The sequence below is a fragment of the Gopherus evgoodei genome, chromosome 7 (assembly GCF_007399415.2).
Source record: "Gopherus evgoodei ecotype Sinaloan lineage chromosome 7, rGopEvg1_v1.p, whole genome shotgun sequence".
In the NCBI taxonomy this organism is placed as follows: Eukaryota; Metazoa; Chordata; order Testudines; family Testudinidae; genus Gopherus; species Gopherus evgoodei.
The window spans coordinates 80,246,149-80,263,195 of NC_044328.1; the positions used below are offsets into that span (position 1 = coordinate 80,246,149).

At 60.6% G+C, this 17,047-nt stretch overlaps 1 protein-coding gene across 6 annotated transcripts in view; it reads right to left on the bottom strand.

Annotated features, from left to right (window-relative positions):
• Positions 1–283: 283 nt before the first annotated feature.
• MST1R (macrophage stimulating 1 receptor) overlaps positions 284–17,047 on the bottom strand; it is a 61,944-nt gene continuing 45,180 nt past the window's right edge. For 2 of the 6 annotated variants that reach the window (XM_030570445.1, XM_030570446.1), the window contains exons 10-21: positions 15,459–15,552; positions 14,416–14,643; positions 13,556–13,702; positions 12,148–12,304; positions 11,604–11,696; positions 10,931–11,134; positions 9,581–9,661; positions 8,914–9,095; positions 6,105–6,214; positions 4,702–4,867; positions 3,573–3,709; positions 284–3,198 (exon numbers count right to left, since the gene is read on the bottom strand). In XM_030570445.1, the coding sequence (XP_030426305.1) occupies positions 2,967–3,198; positions 3,573–3,709; positions 4,702–4,867; positions 6,105–6,214; positions 8,914–9,095; positions 9,581–9,661; positions 10,931–11,134; positions 11,604–11,696; positions 12,148–12,304; positions 13,556–13,702; positions 14,416–14,643; positions 15,459–15,552 (1,831 nt within the window). In that variant the 3' untranslated portion in view covers positions 284–2,966. Of the gene's footprint in view, positions 3,199–3,572; positions 3,710–4,701; positions 4,887–6,104; positions 6,215–8,913; positions 9,096–9,580; positions 9,685–10,930; positions 11,135–11,603; positions 11,697–12,147; positions 12,305–13,555; positions 13,703–14,415; positions 14,644–15,458; positions 15,553–17,047 lie in introns of those variants that run through there. The other 4 variants (XM_030570447.1, XM_030570448.1, XM_030570449.1 and 1 more) reach the window with 4 other exon arrangements.

Here is a 17,047-nt window from a genome sequence, read left to right on the forward strand (position 1 = left end):
CCCACCACACTGTCACATAGGGCCCGTCCACTCCAGCTTACCCCACCCGTGCTGATCATGCCCCAGCCCACGCAGTGCTCTGGGCACCTGCTCCAGCCTTCAGCCACACAATGTACCCCCTTGTAACACCACCCATCTGCACATTGTAGGCCAGGAACTCCAGCCAGACTCCCCCACCTTTCCCCCATGGGCCCCTGGCCTCCCCACTCAGGCCAGATCCCCCACAGGTCAGGCCCCTGGCCTCCCCACTCCAGCTAGACCCCCCAGCCAGGCCCTTGGTCTCTCCACTCTAGCCAGGTCCCACACCCTCCCCCAACTCTTGCCAGTCCCCTCCAGATATGCTGTTACTCCTGTGCCAGCCAGCTAGCACCCTAGCCAGACCCACTGGCCTCCTACTCTGGCCAGGCCCCTCCTCCACCACCAAACTGAGCCTCCCACAATGGCAATGGGTGGCACAACGCTGACCCCAAGGGGCACCCCCATGCTGCCAACAGCTGGCACACTGCCTGAGCCAAAAGCCAACAGCACCAACGATTGACAGGGTAGCTGGGGCCTCCCAGGAGAGGGCAGGGGGGCGAGTTTGGGCACAAACCTGTCTCCGATTGTCTATCCTGCTCTGCCCTGAGCACAGACTCCTGCAGGTGGGGGCCCTGCTGTCCACTCTTCCCATCTGCCCCAACCCTTGTAGACCTGAGCCCTGGCCATGGGGATGAGAGGGGCCACAGACGGCGCAACAGGCAGAGGTAGCTCAGGATAAAGCTGCTGCCCTAGACAGCATGGCCACGGGCTGCCCCTGCGCTGCTCAGATTTGGCCCAGCCGGGCAGATCTGTCACCCTAGGTGCTGCCCGGCGTTCCCAGCACCAGGGGCTGCTAGCTGCAGGGCCCAGTACTGGGGTGTTGGCTGGGGGCAGCCCCATCATGCCAGCTCCGAGAGTCGAGGCTGCAGGAGAGTCTGAGAATCAACGGACCGTGTGGCACATACCACTTCGCCACAGGCTCTGCCCCCCAGCATGGCCTGACTTGAAGGGTGGGGCACTGCCTGTGCTGCAGTGGGCTGCAGGTGGATCTGGCACTCAGGGTGGGGAGACAGTGGCACCAGCTGAGGGCTCCAGAACATGGGGATCCGGCTCCTGGCACAGCGTTGGGTTGGCCCTGGGGGGTTCCAGTCCCTGGCATAGCGCTGGGTAGGAGCCCAGGGGAGTGACTGGTAGCATCCTTGGGCCCTGTTCGGTTGGCCTATCTCCTGCACTGAACAGCTAGCAGTCCCTTCAATCCTTCAGTGCCGCTGCCCTCCAGTGGTGCTGCTGAGTGCAGGACAGTTCTCTCTTCCTCACACTCATAGCAGGTCAGTGGGGGTGGGGGGTGCTCTGGGACAGGGCAGGGGGCCAGCGCTCCCTGCACTGTGCCGGGAAGAAGGCTGGGTGCTGAAGAGCGACCCTGCTGGGGCACGGGCTGCAGGGCAGAGCAAGAGTCCTCACTGTCCACCTCCCTGTGCCTGTGGGAATAGAAACACCCCTCAACCAGCGTGGCCCCACACTTCTGGAGATGGGGCCCCTCCCACTTGCCCTACAGGCCAGTGCAAACCCAGAGCAGGCTGGGGCTGCCCAGGAGGCTGAGTGCCAGCAGCAGGAGGGTGATACATCATTGCCATGACATCAGGCTGCTGCTGGGTGTGTGGGTAGAGGGGCTGGGCTGGCCAGTTTTCTCTCTAGGGCCTGATCCCTGCCCCTGTGAAGGCAGCCCCAACCCAGTGTTATGGGAAGGTGGGTCCCATGTAGTGGCTGGAGAGGTGTTGAGCAAGGGGTCGTCCCAGGCTGGCATTCCCTAGGGATATTACCCCTGCCGGCTTGCCCCTGGCTGCAGGGCCAGGTCAGAAGGGGAACCTCGAGCTCTGGGACTTGGCTCCCCTGCTGTGGCCCCTCTCTGGGCACCACTGGGATACCACTGGCATTTGAGGGACCTGCCCTAGAAAGTGGAGGGTGCGTGTGGTCCAACAGCACCGACACCCTCCTTTGTTCAGCGCTGTGTTGCCACAGCTCCTGCCCTCATGCTGCCACCTTGGGGCCATTGCCACAATCTCAGGGCAAGCCCTGGGGCCGGGCCAGGCTGGAAGAACTGGCCATGGATACTGAATTCCTCTCTGCCCCAGAGAGTACCACCACCCCAGGGCTCGGCTGGGATGGGGGTGGTACAGCGGAAGGGATGCCCGGTCCCTGAGCATGCAGGGCCATGAACCCGGCTATGCAGGCAGGTAACTCCTGTCAGGGTTGTGTGTGAGAGGTCATGCCCTGTGCCTCAGGGCCTACCCCACACAGTCCTGGCTCCTAGCCCATAGTGTGGGCAGAGAGCTTTCCAGCACCAGGGCGTGCCCCACTGGTGCCAACCCCTAGGGCTGCACCCCTAGCCACTCGACCCAGAGAGCACCAGCAGCCGTGTGGGGCACTGGACAGTACAAATTCCCATATCCCCAGACTGTCACAGGATGCTCCGAGGCCCTGGCTCCATGCAGACCCCAGGTGGCACTGGGAGGGAGGGTTGCCAGCAGTCCTGCGCCCTGCTGAGGACATAGCATGACAGCCAGGCCCAGCTGTCCCTGTGCCGGGTGGGAGCCAAATTTCCATCCACCACTTTGGACAAGCCCCCATGAAATCAGAGTCCGAATTCCAAAGCTTCCCCCAAACCAAAACTTTGTGATTCAAGCCCCAGAACTTGTTGGTTTTGACGTTTCCTTTGTATTAAAATAGTTGCTGTGTCTCTTCACTACACAATAAATATCAAGTAGAATATCAGGTAGTGGTCAGCATCCCCGTCCCAACACGCCAAGCAGGCAATGCCAATGGGAGCCCAGCTGGGTGCTGGTACCACCTCCCATCATGTCACCACAGCCCCCGACGTGCTGCCCAGCCCAGGTCTCCCTGGCCAGCTCTGACTACTTTCCTGGTGCCACACGAGTGGACAGCACCCCCTAGCACGCGGCAGCTGCTTCACCCTCCTCCCCACTAGAGGCCAGCTCGTCCTCGGAGCCAGGCACTGACGGGCTGGACAGGCCAGGCTCCAGGTTGACGTAGGTGATGTTCAGATTGATGTAGTGCTCGCCCTTCAGGGAGGCCATGATGCACTCCAACTCCCCGATCAGGGCGGAGAAGGTGGGGCGCTCTTCGGGGCTCAGAGCCCAGCAGCTTAGCATCACTGCGTACCTGCCCCGAAGAGAGGGCCCGTTAGAGTCAGGACAGGCCCAGGAGCAGGGAGCTCAGCCGGACACCAGCACCAGACCACTTCCTGCTCCCCCACCTGATCCCTGCACATCAAACATCCCAAATTCCCCTGCTGGGCACCCCACAACCCCATGCACCAGGAAAGGGGAGCCCAAAGGGGGGGTCCTGCGTGAGGGGATGAGGATCTCGGGGGAGCCGACCGGGCACTGCTCACTGGAGGGCTGGTAAGCAGAAGTTTAGGAGCTGGGATATGTGGGGTTGATGTGGGGGACACAGGAGGGAGCAGGGTTGTGGGGGCAGAAGGTCCCCAAGGGGCCCTGAGCCACCCCCCGCGATGAAGAAGGCACAGCACTCACAGGGAGTCCGGGCAGTACTCAGGCTGCGGCAGGCGCCGGCCACTCAGCAGGTAGTGCGTTATGTCGTAGGGATGCACCTCGGGGTACGGTGGGGCCCCACGTGTCAACAGCTCCCACAGGAGGACTCCGAAGGACCACTGTGCCGGAGAGAATGGGGATTATTCCAGCAGCACCATGTGTGCGGCCCCCTGGAGTCTCCCACTGCACATGTGGGCACTGCCTGAGGGGACCCAGCCTGGGGGCCTGGCCTGGGCAGTGCCCGCAGCAGCAGGCATGGGAGAATCTGCCCCATCAGGTCTCTGGTCTCCACCAGGGAGGGGATAGCTTAATCCCCGCTCCTCCCTCAACTCTTTACCTCTGGCTACCTGACCTGCCCACCTGCCGGAGAGTCATATTTTGAGGCCCCACGTAGGCCCAACATGGGCCAGCAAAGACATGGACCTGCCTGGGTCAGCGACGTCAGGAGTGGTATCTGCTGGCACTGAGCTCTGACCCCTGGGCCGGGTTCTGACCCCTGGCCCGTACTCTCCCTGGGCCACACTGACCCCCAGGCCATGCTCTCCCCATGCTGGTCTCTGACCCCTGGGGATGGGCTCTGCCTGGGCTGCGCTCTCCCCTCCCTTGCACAGCGATGGGAATGCCAAGTGGTAGGAGATGCCCAGACCCCCGTTGTGCAGCCAAGGAAGTTCAACTGGAGGCCAACTGCTCAACGAGTGCTGCTCTGTGCCAGTCACGCTGGCTGGCAGGGCTCTGCCCACTGCCACCTGACACAGCACAGCCAGCGCAGGTGGCAGGCTGCTGGGAAAGGGCAAGCCACATGTAATGGGTCTAAACTTCCAAAGCCCCATGTGCCAAGGGGGGCATGTAACCCCGTGTGCAGACCAGCCACTAACCCTGGCTCCGTCAGCCATGTGCCCAGGGTGCCCGGTGGGGGGCAGGGTCCAGCCGGTGTGGGAGCTGGCATGAAGAGAAGAGCAAAGCACTTTCCTGGACTTGGAGCAGCTGGGAGCCACATAGGGCCATTCTGCAGTCACTTGCCATAACCACTCAGCTCCTGGGCGCCCCCCAGTGGGCGTGGCATGGGCATAGGCAATGCACTAGCACCACACACAGCCCACCCCGCACTCACCACGTCCGACTTGGTGGTGAATTTCTGGATCTGCAGGCTCTCGAGCGCCATCCACTTGACGGGCAGCTTGGCCTGGCGGTGCTGCCGGATACTGTAATACTCCCTATCAAAGACATCCCGGGCCAGCCCAAAATCCGCCACCTTCACTGTGAACGTCTGGTCCAACCTGCAAGGCACAGACAGGCCTGGGGGCAGAGGGGAGGAGGACCAGGCTGGTCCCCACCGCCCCGGGGAATGCCAGCTGAGCTGGTGGCACCGCTCCAGGAGCCTGGCATTCGGAGCCGCTTATCTCCAGCCCCCAGACATCTGGCCCAAAGCCATGGGCAGGCATTCAGTGGCCACTGGCACACAGGCTGGCAGGTCTCAGTGCAGTCCCCAGGGCCACGTGTGCACCCTCCCAGCTGGCAGAGTAACTGCTCCTGGGCCATGAACCCCATCCTCGTAATAGCAGGGTTCCTTCTGAGGTGGTTTGACTAACACTCGCTCTGCTGTTGCCCAGGCTCAGCCAGCAGCAAGCGAGCATGCCAGGTCCCGGGGTACCCACCAGCCCCCGGCTCAGCTGGCACTGAAGGGACATGCCAGGCCCTGGTACCCACCAGCCCCAGGCGCCACTGGCACAGAAGGGGCAGTGCCAGGCCCCAGTACTCACCAGCTCTGGGCTCAGCTGGCACAGACAAGGCCTGCCACCATTCCCAGGTACCCACCATTCCCAGGCTCAGCCAGAACAGAGGGGGCAGTGACAGGCTCCAGTACCCATCAGCCCTGGGCTCAGCAGGCACAGAAGGGGCAGTGCCAGGCCCTGGTATCCACCAGACCAAGGCTAAGCGAGAACAGAGTGGGCAGTGCCAGGCCCTGATACTCACCAGCCTCTGGTTCAGCTGGCATAGAGGGTACGTTCCAAACCCAGTTACCCATCAGCCACAGGCTCAGTTGGCACAGAGGGGGTGTGCCAGGCCCTGGTACCCACCAGGCCCTGGTCTGAGCTGGCACAGAGGGGGCAGTGCCAGAGTCTTGTATCAACCAGTCCCAGGCTCAGCTAACACAGAGGGGACAGTGCCAGGCCCCAGTACCCACCATTCCCAGGCTCAGCTGACACAGGGGGGCAGTGCCATGCCCCGTTACCCACCAGGCCCAGGCTCAGCTGTCACAGAGGTGGCATGCCAGGCCCCATAAGCCTCCATCCCCATCAGCCAGCCCTGGGTTCGCCAGCGGCACTCAGAGGAACGAATACCATTGCCTGGACTCCCGAGGCCAGCGTGCCTGGCCAAAGCGTCCCACTGGGAAGCAACTTGCAGTGAAGAGGATGCTGAGGCGTGTGCCAGTGAGTGCTCCAGGCTAGCGAGGCATCCCCAGCATCCTGCATCCAGGCACGCAGGCCCCAGACACACGCCTGCCACACTCACATGCAGTTCCTGGCAGCCAGGTCCCTATGCACAAATTTCATGTGGGCCAGATAGTCCATGCCCTGCGCCACCTGCAGTCCGAAGCCTATCAGGTCCTTCACCGTCGGGTTCTGGGGAGACAGGAGCAGGGAGACATGCATCCCCATCCCTCATGGGGACAGCCCAGCCCCTACCTGTCACTGCCATGGCTGGAGCCCTGTGATCACCAGCTCCCCCAGCCACCCTGCATCTGGAGCCAGGAGACTGGGGCAGAGCGCCGGGTGGGGCAATGCCCACGGCTGGCTGTCGGGAGACCTGGCTAGAACACTGCTTGGAGGGTCTCGAGGGAAACCCCTACAGGACACAGGCGTGGGGCACAGAAGCATGGCCCTCTGCTGAGCCTAACCCTGGCCACAGCTCAGGGCTGGCATGCAGCAGTGAGCTGCCCGGGCAGAGTTGAGTAGGGGGCCCAGGAAGGGAATAGCTGGGGGCTGCAAGGCAGCATGGAGAGGCCATGGCAGAGCCCTGGGGCTGGAGGGCAGCACGGAGGAGCAGTGGCAGAGCTGGAGGGTTGTAGGGCAGCGCGGTGGGGCAGTGGTAGAGTGGGGGAGAGGGGAATAGCTGAGGGTGGGGAGACTGGAGTATGCTGTGGATGGACAGCAGTAGAGCTGGGGGCTGCAGGGGAATAGCTGGGAGGCTGGAGGGCAGCATGGAAGGGCAGTGGCAGAGCAGGAGGGCTGGAGGACAGCGCAAAGAGGCAGTGGCAGAGCTGTGGGAGAATGCAGGGCATCCTCTGCTAGCCAGGTGAGCCCCTCGCCTTCCCAGTGCGAAGCAGCCCTGCCGGCCAGCTAGCCTGGAGAGAACAACGTGAGGACAGAGGCGGGCCTTGACCTTAGCACCCTCAGGACCCATGCCCCAGTTCCTGGCCTCCTGGGAGCCAGGGAGACTGGGTGGCTGGCTAGTGAGAGGGGCAGATGGGCTCTGCTGGGTGTCCATCAGCCCTCATCTCACATTCCTGCCCTTTCAGCAGGCAGCAGAACCCCCCATCCCAGACCCAGGCACCCCTGCCCCACTGGGACCCTGGGATCCAGAACACCCCCTATCCCCTGCAGCAGCTTCAGCCTAGCTGACAGGTCTGGCAGCTCTTGGAAATCCAATGGCCATGGTGCTGCCTGGTGGCATCTGCTAGCCCCCGTGTCCAGGGCAGGGCACCTGGGCCGGTGCAGAAAGCATGGGCTGGTAAAAACAAAGGGGTGTCCTTCTATGGGCAGAGAATATAAAAGGCCCTGAAAACTCCTCCATCTGATCCAGTCCTGCTTCTTGCCTATGGAGGAACCTTGCTGCAAACTGAAGCTCTGAACAAAGGACTGAATGACCCATCCAGTTGTTGATGTACACCAGAGACTTGATTTGAACCTGCAGTTTATTCCACCACTGCTGCAAGCCTGAACCAAGAACTTTGTCATTACTGTATGTAATTAATTCCATTTAACCAATTTTAGCTCTCATCTATATCTTTTTCCTTTTATGAAAAAACCTTTAGATTTGCGATTCTAAAGAATTGGCAACAGCACAATTGGGTAAGATCTGATTTGTATATTCACCTAGGTCTGGGGCTTGGTCCTTTGGGACCGGGAGAACCTTTTTTCTTTTACTGGGGTATTGGTTTTCATAACCATTCATCCCCATAAGATGCGGTACTGGTGGTGATACAAGGGAACTGGAGTATCTGAGGGAATTGCTTGTACGACTTCTGGCTAGCCATTTGTCCCCTTAACAAGGGGCACTGGCAGTGATACTGGGAAACTGGAGTGTCTAGAGCTTGTATGACTTATAGTTAGCCAGTCAGGTAAAACCAAAGTCCTCTCTGTCTGTCTGGTTTGGTGTGCCTTAAAGGTGAAAAACCCAGGGGTGAAAGTAACTTAAAAGATTTATTGGTATGCGCCAGAGTCCTGAGCGGGGCATGGCCTCAGCCGGAAGAGGCAGGGCCTTTCAAGATTTAAAGGCCCTGGGGCTCTGGCTGTGGCTGTGAGCCCCAGGGCCTTTAAATCACCCCGGAGCTACCAGCTGCAGAGGTGGCTGGGAGGCCCAGGGCTCAGGGGTGAATTAAAGGGCCTAGGGCTCCAGCCGCCGCAGAGCTCCTGGCCCTTTAAATCACTGCGGGAGCCCTGCCACCGCTACCTCCGGTGGCAGGGCTCAGGTTAGGGTTGGGGTAGCGGTGGCAGGGTTCCGGCAGTGATTTAAAGGGCCTGGGGCTCCAGCCACTGCAGGGAGCCCTGGACTGGACCAGCTTCTCTGTGGGTGATTTAAAGGCCCCAGGGCTCTGGCATCTGGGCTCAGGTGGGGATTTAAAGGGCCTGGGGCTCCTGCCACTGTGGGGAGCCTCAGGCCCTTTAAAGTGCTGCCGGAGATCCGGCAGCAGGGCTCAGGCGACGCTTTAAAGGGCCTGGGTCTCCCCGCAGGGGCCGGAGCTCCATGACCTTTAAATCCCTGCCCAAGCCTGGCTGCTGGAGTTCCAGTGATTTAATGGGCCCAGGGCTCTCCGCAGTGGCTGGAGCCCTGGGCCCTTTAAATCACCCATGGAGAAGCCAGTTCAGTCCGGACTGTACTGGCTTACTTTCACCTCTGGAAAAACCCCAGCCTTGGTCTGTAACTGCCCTGCTCTAAGCAATTTGTCCTGAATTGGTACTCTCAGAAGTGCCCCACCAAGCAGAGCATTGTTACGGGAGGTTACCCATTCTCCTCTAGGCTACAGGCAGGGAGCCCCCAGCCAGGGTGTCCCTGCCTTTGCCTGGCCCTTGAGCAGGGAGGGTGGCTGGCCTGTGCTTACCCGTTCCTTGGAGCGGATGAAGTGTCGGAGGTCTCCATGCTTCATGTAGGGCAGCACGACCAGGGGCAATCCCTGGCATGGCAGGCAGACACCCACCAGCGACAGGACATGGGGGTGATGGAAGCTCTTCATGAGAATCCCCTCCTTCAGGAACTCCTCCACCTCCTCCACATCGGTGATTCCTGGGACCGAGCACAGCCATGAGGCTGGGGCACCAACCAGCCTGGGAGCTGAAGTGCAGGGACGGGCCCAAGGGGATGAGGCAACCTGGGCTGTCGGAGCCCAGCAAGGAGCAGCAGAGGGCACGGGAGAGCAGTGGCTACATCACAGAGGGGTTACGCCCATGCCATGGGACACCACACCCAGCCACCAGCCAGGCACAGCAGGGGCCGGGCACACACACACTTCCTAGCCCCCATCATTGGCAGCTGCACAGGTAGAAGGCCTGAAAATGCCCAGGAGTAAGGCATAGCCAGATAGGTGGAGTTCCCACTCTAATCACCTAGTGTTCCTTGGCCCATAGCCTGGCACGAGTGAAGGACCAGTGCATGAAGCAGGCGGGGCTCAGAGGGACCCCAGGGAGGATGGGGATTTGGGACCCCCTAGAGCGCGGCAAAGGCAGCCCCTGCGGGAGAGCAGGCCAGGAGCCAGAGGGAAGGGCACTCACGGTTTAGGGATTTGACAGCGCAGTGGATCTCCCTCTCTGACAGATCTCTGTATGTGCCATGGTACACGCTCCCAAAATGCCCTGGCCGGGAAAACACAGGCACCCTGGAGAGAGCCACCATGCAGCAAGGAATGCCCCGAGCTGCCTTTTGCTCCAGCCAGCCTGCCACAGGCAGGGTAAACACCTAGACTCCAAGGGGATGGGCTGGAAGATGGCAGAGGGGCTGGGAAGGTATCAATGCTGCAGGGCCCAGATGGGCACCAGATACAGCAGAGGCTGTATTACTGTGGAGAGGCACCCACATGTACTGGATACAGCCAAGGGAACATGGCCATGTTAGTGCTGCAGGGCCCCGATGGGCACCAGATACAGCCAAGGGGACGGGGTCATGTCAGAGCCTCAGGGTCTAGACAGGCACCAGATATAGTTAAGGGGACAGGGCCATGTCGGTGCCACAAGGCCCAGACCAGCATCAGATACGGCCAAGGGGACACGGCCATATCGGTAGCACAGGGCTCAGATGGGCACCAGATACAGGGGCCGGGACCATGTCCGCGCCATTGGGCCTGGATGAGAACCAGATATGGCTGAGGGGATGGGGCCATGTTGACATTGCAGGGCCCAGACAGGCGCCAGATATGGCCTTGCTCTGCTGTGGGGCCTCCAGGCCAGCCTAACAGGCTCCCCCACAGGGCTATTCTGCGCTGGGCCGGGTACTGCTCCTCATTGGGTTCAGAGAGACAACCTACCTGGGCAACAGCCACCAGCTGCAGGCATGCACCTGGCACTCCAGGGAACGGGCTGATCTTGGTGCAGCCAAACTGTGCCGTGCTGCTCAGCCCAAGCCCTCAAGCTGTGGGCAGGGACCAGCCCCTCTGACAAGGGGAGCAGCCGGGGCCACACAGCGAGGCTGTGGCAGGTGTGGACCTCCCCCCCCCGTGCCCAACCCCGCATGCCATGCCACAGATGAATGCCGTGTTGGATCAGCACCAGTTGGGGGCTCTCGTTGGTACTGAGCTTCTCTGGGGTGCGACCTTGACACAGAGGGAATGTCAGGTGGGCCCAGCCCGACCCAGTTACGCCTCAGCACTCATTGTGCCAGTCTGCATGTGCCAGGTGGGCCCAGCCAAGCTCAGCGCTCCTTGTGCCAGTCTGTATGTGCCACACAGGTCCAGCCTAACCCAACTACAGCTTGGCACTCACAGTGCCAGGCTGTGGGTGCCATGCAGGCCCAACCCAACTATGGCTCAGTACTCCTTCCCAGGCTGCAGATGCCACGCAGGCTCGACCCAGCCTCAGTTCAGTGTTCACTGGGCCACACTGTTGGTGCCAGGTGGGCCCAGCGCTCACCTTTGCCGATAACCCGATCCCGGTGTGTTAGCAGCCGCTCCTCTGGGATCAGGACGTCCTTCACCTCCTGCAGCAGCTCAGGACGGAGGTTTTCGACGCAGCAGGACGGCATCCTCACGAGTGGCACAGTAGAGCCATCGCTACTGCTCGTGTAGGAGGCATCTCGGAAGTGCCTGCTGCCAAAGCCACCACTAGGAGTGGCTGCTGGGGGCAGCACCACCATGAACCGGGCAGAGAGAGGAAAGTCACAGTGAGACCCTGGCAAAACCCTTCCCCTTCACTGGATCAGCCTGCGTGCCCTGCTACCTGCCCCCTGCTGGGACAGAGGGAGTAACTGCCCCTCGGAACATCCCCAGGGTCTCCCGATCAATGCCCACCAGCCTCGCGAGGGCCCCCTGGCATTGCAGTGCTGGGAACTTGTGGGCAGGGGTCCCATGGCCGGCGAGGACCAGTCGGCAGGAGCTGCACACAGCCACGGCCAAGACCCGCTCACTGGGTCAGAATAGAAGGGAGCAGACTGACATGCTGGTACAGCTCTAACATGGCCAGGGCTGCCCCAAGCTGACGGGGGAGGGAGGGGGGCCGGGTGTCTGCTGCTAGGACGGTGACTTGGCCCTGCCCCCATAGGCTGCAGGCACAGTGAGCAGTGCCCCCTGGCATGACTGTTCCTTACCCTGCACATCCCGGTAGTCCATGAAGGAGGGGAGCGGGGCAAAGCTGAGGGCATTCCCATTGGGATTCACCATCATCTCCAAATTCTCGGTCCCTGAGGACATGGAACAAGAAGCCATTCAGAGCCTCAAGAGCCAATGCTGGCCTAGTGGCCTAGTCCACTTCTGCCGGGTACCACATATGCCACTGGCCACAGGCTTTGCTTAGTGCCACACTGAGAGGACGGGAGGCCCAGCCCCATTCAGCACCGGCACTCTAAGGACTGGTGCAGCATCAGTAACAATGGGGCGAGAGGGGGGGCAATTTCTTGGTGCCTAGATAGCAGGATGACAGGCACATTGCCTGTAATGCCAGAAGACACCTCCCCATGGTCGTGAGGCACAGTCCCATTCACCCAGGTAAGGCATATGACACCCAGCTTGGGGTCCAGAACAGGAGCGGACGCTGACAGAGCAGACAGCGCGTGACACAATGTTCAGTGCCTGTGGGAATGGGGCCAGGGCAGGCTCAGGGGTGTGACACCCCGTGTGGGGGAAGGGAATTACCCATCTCCTTCCTGCGTCTGTATTTTACCACCAGGAACACCAGGAGGCAACCGAACAGGAAGGTGGTGATGATGCCCAGGAGGATGCCCGTCAGGGAGTCTGGGGAGATGGTGGCCACCACCACGCCCAGGTACTGGCATGCACCATTCACACAGATCTGGGGAAGGACAGGGCAGGCAGTCAGTGCCTGGGCAGCCAACAGGTGGAGAATGGGTCCCTAAGCCAGCTGCAGGACTAGGGGACTTGCCCACCCCCAGCGCTGAACCACCCCAGCTCTTATCTAGAACTTTCACCCAGCAATCTCAGTGTGCTCTGTCAAGGTCAGCACCATTAGCCCTGTTTTGCAGATGGGGAAACCAAGGCACGGGGCATGGCCACACTTGCCCAGGTCTCCTGAATCCCAGTCCAGTGCTCTATGTGCCACGCCACTCTGCCTCTCTGAAGCATTAACACATTGTACTCCTGCAGCTGGCACTCCTGTCCAGGTTCTTCAGAGGGGGTGGGGCTGGCATGAAGGGAGCTCCACTCCACACAGGTCTCCTGGGTACCGAGGGATTCAGTGCTCAGGGCTGGTGGGACGACAGAGGGCCCAGAAGCAGGCAGCACATGTGGCACACGGCCAGCCCTGAACCACATTCCCCTGGCAGGATGGGCATCATCACCTAATGGACCAGAGGACATTTCCCATCATTGTGCCCATGGGGCTACACCCCTCTGTTACAGGGATGCTTGGAGCATGCATGCCAGGTACCCTAGCCCCCATGCTCTGCCCCATCCCAGCCCTGCCTGGCAGCACCCCTGCAAAGCCTGGCACCTACTCATCTCAGCAGCGAGCACTGGACGAGGCACGTTGGGCAGGACATGGGCATCAAAGGTGCCACCTCAGTATGTGCCATGTTGCAGAGACACCAGAGGAAGGAGACTGACAGGGTCACCACGAGGGGCCAGCCAGCGGGGACCCCCTGGCCACCCCTTTACACCCAGGGCATACAACAAGCAGCTGGCACAGCCTGTGGCTGCATGCTGGGCTGGATGCTGCTTCCCCTGCCCTCCTTACTGCGTGCCAGGCAGCAGAACTAGGAGTGAAACTCAGCAGCTGACTGGCAGTGGGGAAGCTGTTCCCCACAGGTCTGGTGCCCTCCAGAGGCCCGGAAAGCCTTCCCCAGGCAGCTGCACTCAGGAAATGTTCAGTCCACATGTTCAGCCCCGAGTGCTGTCCAAAAAGGAAGGGCAGGGAGAGGGGGTGGCAGGCTGCAGGCGATACCCCAGGGCAGAGGGCCAGTCTAGACAGTGCTGCACAGCTACAAGCCAGCCTGGGTCTCCCTGGGCTCTGTGCCAGCCAGGAGAAAGGGGGGCAAAACCCTGGGAGCCCAGCGTGAGCGCTGTCCTCCCTCCAGCTTGGCTCTACCTGCACAGGGACTCCATCCAGGGGGAGGCTAAGGTTCCTGGGGATCCGGCAGGTCACCTCGTTCTTCAGCACGCTGGGGTGGCAGTCCTGGCCCGCCACAGTCATGGTGATGCTCATGCAGCCCACCAGTGCGTCCAACCCGATTTGCTGCACACACAGCCACCGTCACAGGGATCCCCCAGCCCTAACTAGAGAACTCCCCAAAGTGAGCCGCCCCACCTCTCCGCCTCCCCCAGGATCTCCCTGATCTGAGCTGCCCCACCTTCCCCGGGAATGCTCCGGCCTCTCCCTGGAACCCTGCCCCCACCTGAGCCACCCTGCCTCTTCAAGGTTACCCCCCCTCCCCGGCCTGAGCTGCTCTGCCTCCCCCAGGAACTACCTCACCTCCCCAGGAAACCCCCTGGCCTCTCCCAGGCCGTCCCACCTGAGCCCTCCCAGCTCCCCTGGGAACCCTCAGGCCCACCCCTCCCCAGGGTGCTGCACGATCTCAGCCTCAGCTCCAGCCTCTCGCCTTGGCTCCCATCCCTTCACTCTAACCAGTGCCCCATCCTTCAGGACCAGTCATTCATCCCCCTGCAGGCCCTCAGACCACTGGCCATGGCCCCAGGCCCTCCCCCACCAGCCATTGGCTCAGACCCGGGCCCTCCACCACCCTCTCCCACTGGTTATCCCTCCATGCCCTGGGCCCTCCCCTATCCCATCCCCACCAGCCACCATCCCATGCCCGTGGCTCTCATCTCTCTGCCCCCCCAGTTCTCTCTGGAACTCTTCTGGCCCCCAGCCCACCAATGCAGGCCTGGCCTGGCCCCCTCAGTCCCACTCCTTCCCAGGCCCCCTGCATCCCACAGCCCCCTCCATACATGGATCTCGATCTCGTCATCACCAGACTTGAGGTGGTACTTGTGGTCGTCGTGCTCGAAGGACAGGATCTGAGGCTTGGGGTAGTAGTGCAGGTGGAAAGCCCTGTGCCCGGGGGAGCCATCCAGCAGCACGGTCAGGTTGCCATGGGCGCTCTCCACCCTGTTAGCGAAGGGGTAGGCTGGGCTCTGGCACACCAGCTGCTTGGGAGAGCGCAGCCCCGTGCACACCTGAGGGGACACGGTGCATTTGAAGGAGGGTACCCGAGAACAGAGCTCACAGTGGGGAGGAGACCCAGTGCTCCCTGGACATGGCCTGGAACCAGTTCCCAGGCACCCCATCAGGCCCAGGCCCACGCCACCCTTTGCTCTGCTGGCTGCATGCTATGGACCCGGCCTGGGCCTCTTGCCACCTCCCCCCCCACCACCACCACCACAGGCACACTCCGTCTGCAGGGAGCTCGAGGCTGCAGCACCAAGTTAACGTGCCCGCCTTGGATAACTGGAGACCAGAGCCACCAGTGACATGAGTGTGTGAGCTCTCAGTCGCCTCCTGGCAAATGTGACTGGCATGGCCTGGGCCCAAGATCTCAGACTGGGACAGCAGGGCCTATGGGCCAGCACTGAGCAGAACCCAGGGCTGGGTTAGCATGGCTCGCATGTTGGGATTGGAAGACACTGGCAGAGCTGGGCGGACACAGGGCAGGGCTGGCAGGGGCTGCGGGGTGGGATTGAGGGGAAATGCCGGAGCTAGGGAGGAGCCCAGGGCTGGGCTAGCAGGGCTTATGGGGTGGTATTTTGGGGGAAATCGCAGAGTTCAGGGTGGCCCAGGGCTGGGCTAGCAGGGGCTGAGGTGCAGGATTGGGGGGCACTGGCAGACTGAGTGGAATCTCCTACAGCGCCTGCCTGCACCAGGCCCGACCAGCGTTTCAAGCCTATTTTTCTCTCCCCCTTCAGCACATTGTGCCCAGCTTCCTGATGGTGATCCCCCGGCCTCAGCCGGCCCTGACCCACGATACCAGCCCTGCCCCACCCCTCATACTCACCTTGGCCTCCGTCACCACACTGGTGTCCACAAACTGGATTCTGGGGTAATACACGGAGTCCAGGCTGGTGCCTTGGATGGTGAGGGTCGAACCCCTGTAGAAGGTCACAAATCACTGCCATACGGATTGTGAAGCATAGCCCTGAGCCTGGCACCCCAGGGTGAGGGGAGACCTGGCCAGAGCACACTGGGGGCCTACAAGCTGGGGACAGCCCCTGGCTAGAGCATGCTGGGGACCTGAGGCTGGCAGAACCCTGGATGGGATGCACTGGGGACCCACGGGCCGGACCAGCCTCCAGTCTTGGATGTGCTGGGGAGCATGGGGCTGGGGGAACCCCTTATGGGATGCACTGGGGACCTACAGGCCGGGGGAACCCCGTACGGGATGCGCTGGGGACCCAGGGGAACCCCAGCTGGGGTATGCTGGCTAGATATGCTGCCCGGGGCATCCAGTGCCCACAAGGGGTGCTGTGCCCCCTGTTCCTAACCCCCCATGCTGTGAACTCCCATGTGTCATGGGCTTGCAGGAGGAGGATGGGGCTGCCCATGGAATCAGGGGGCTGTCCCATCCCCAGCCTGGAGGGGGGACACCTTAGTTCTCAGGAGGGGGCCCTCAGCCTGGTGAAATGGGCCAGGCTGCTGGGCACAGAGTGCTAGGTTCTTCACCATCCCCTGCAGGGAGGAGGCCATGCAAGCTGGGGGTTGGGGAGGGAGACTGTGATCCGGGGAGGTTGGAGAGTAGGGTTGGAGTGGTGAGGGGGGGGTGACATTATTGACATGAACTGTGACCATTTAGATCATTGTTGCAATCACTGTTATATATTTGCAGTCAATATTGTACAAAGGTTGTCAAGTGAGGTGTCTATGAAAAGGTTAGATTTGCTGGTTATGATTATGCGATCTGTATGCATGTATCATTTTTGTATTTAAAGTATTGGCTCTATACTGTCTGTATTTCAAACTTGTGCTATGCTTCTGAGTGATATCCCAGACAATTTGGCGTCAGCAATGCCTAGCCTGCTTGATGACCATTAAGGACCATCAGCTATACAAATGACCCATTGAGAGAAGGCAGATACACCTTGTGACTCATCAAGGTATGCGGGGACATGCCTATGGACAGAATTCTCAGGTTTTTCCACGCCTTGTGCTCGGGTAGCTTGTTTTTGGAACAAAGGAAGCACAGGCCACATGGCAAGAGACTATAAAAGGCAGCTGCGTCTCCAATCCTGTCTTCAATCCTGCTTCTTACCTCTGGAGGTACTTTGCTACAAGCTGAAGCTCTGAACAAAGGCCTGAATGACCCTCCCAAGCTGTGGATTTACTCCAGAGACTTAATTTAAAACTGCAGTTTATTCCACCACAGCTACAAGCCTGAACCAAGAACTTTGCTATTACTGTATGTAATTGATTCTATTTAACCAATTTTAGCTCTCATCTATAATTTCTTTCTTTTTATGAATAAACCTTTAGATTTTAGATTCTAAAGGACTGGCAACAGTGTGATTCGTGGGTAAGATCTGACTTGTAGATTGACCTGGGTCTGGGGCTTGGTCCTTTGGGATCAGGAGAACCATTTTTTCTTTTACT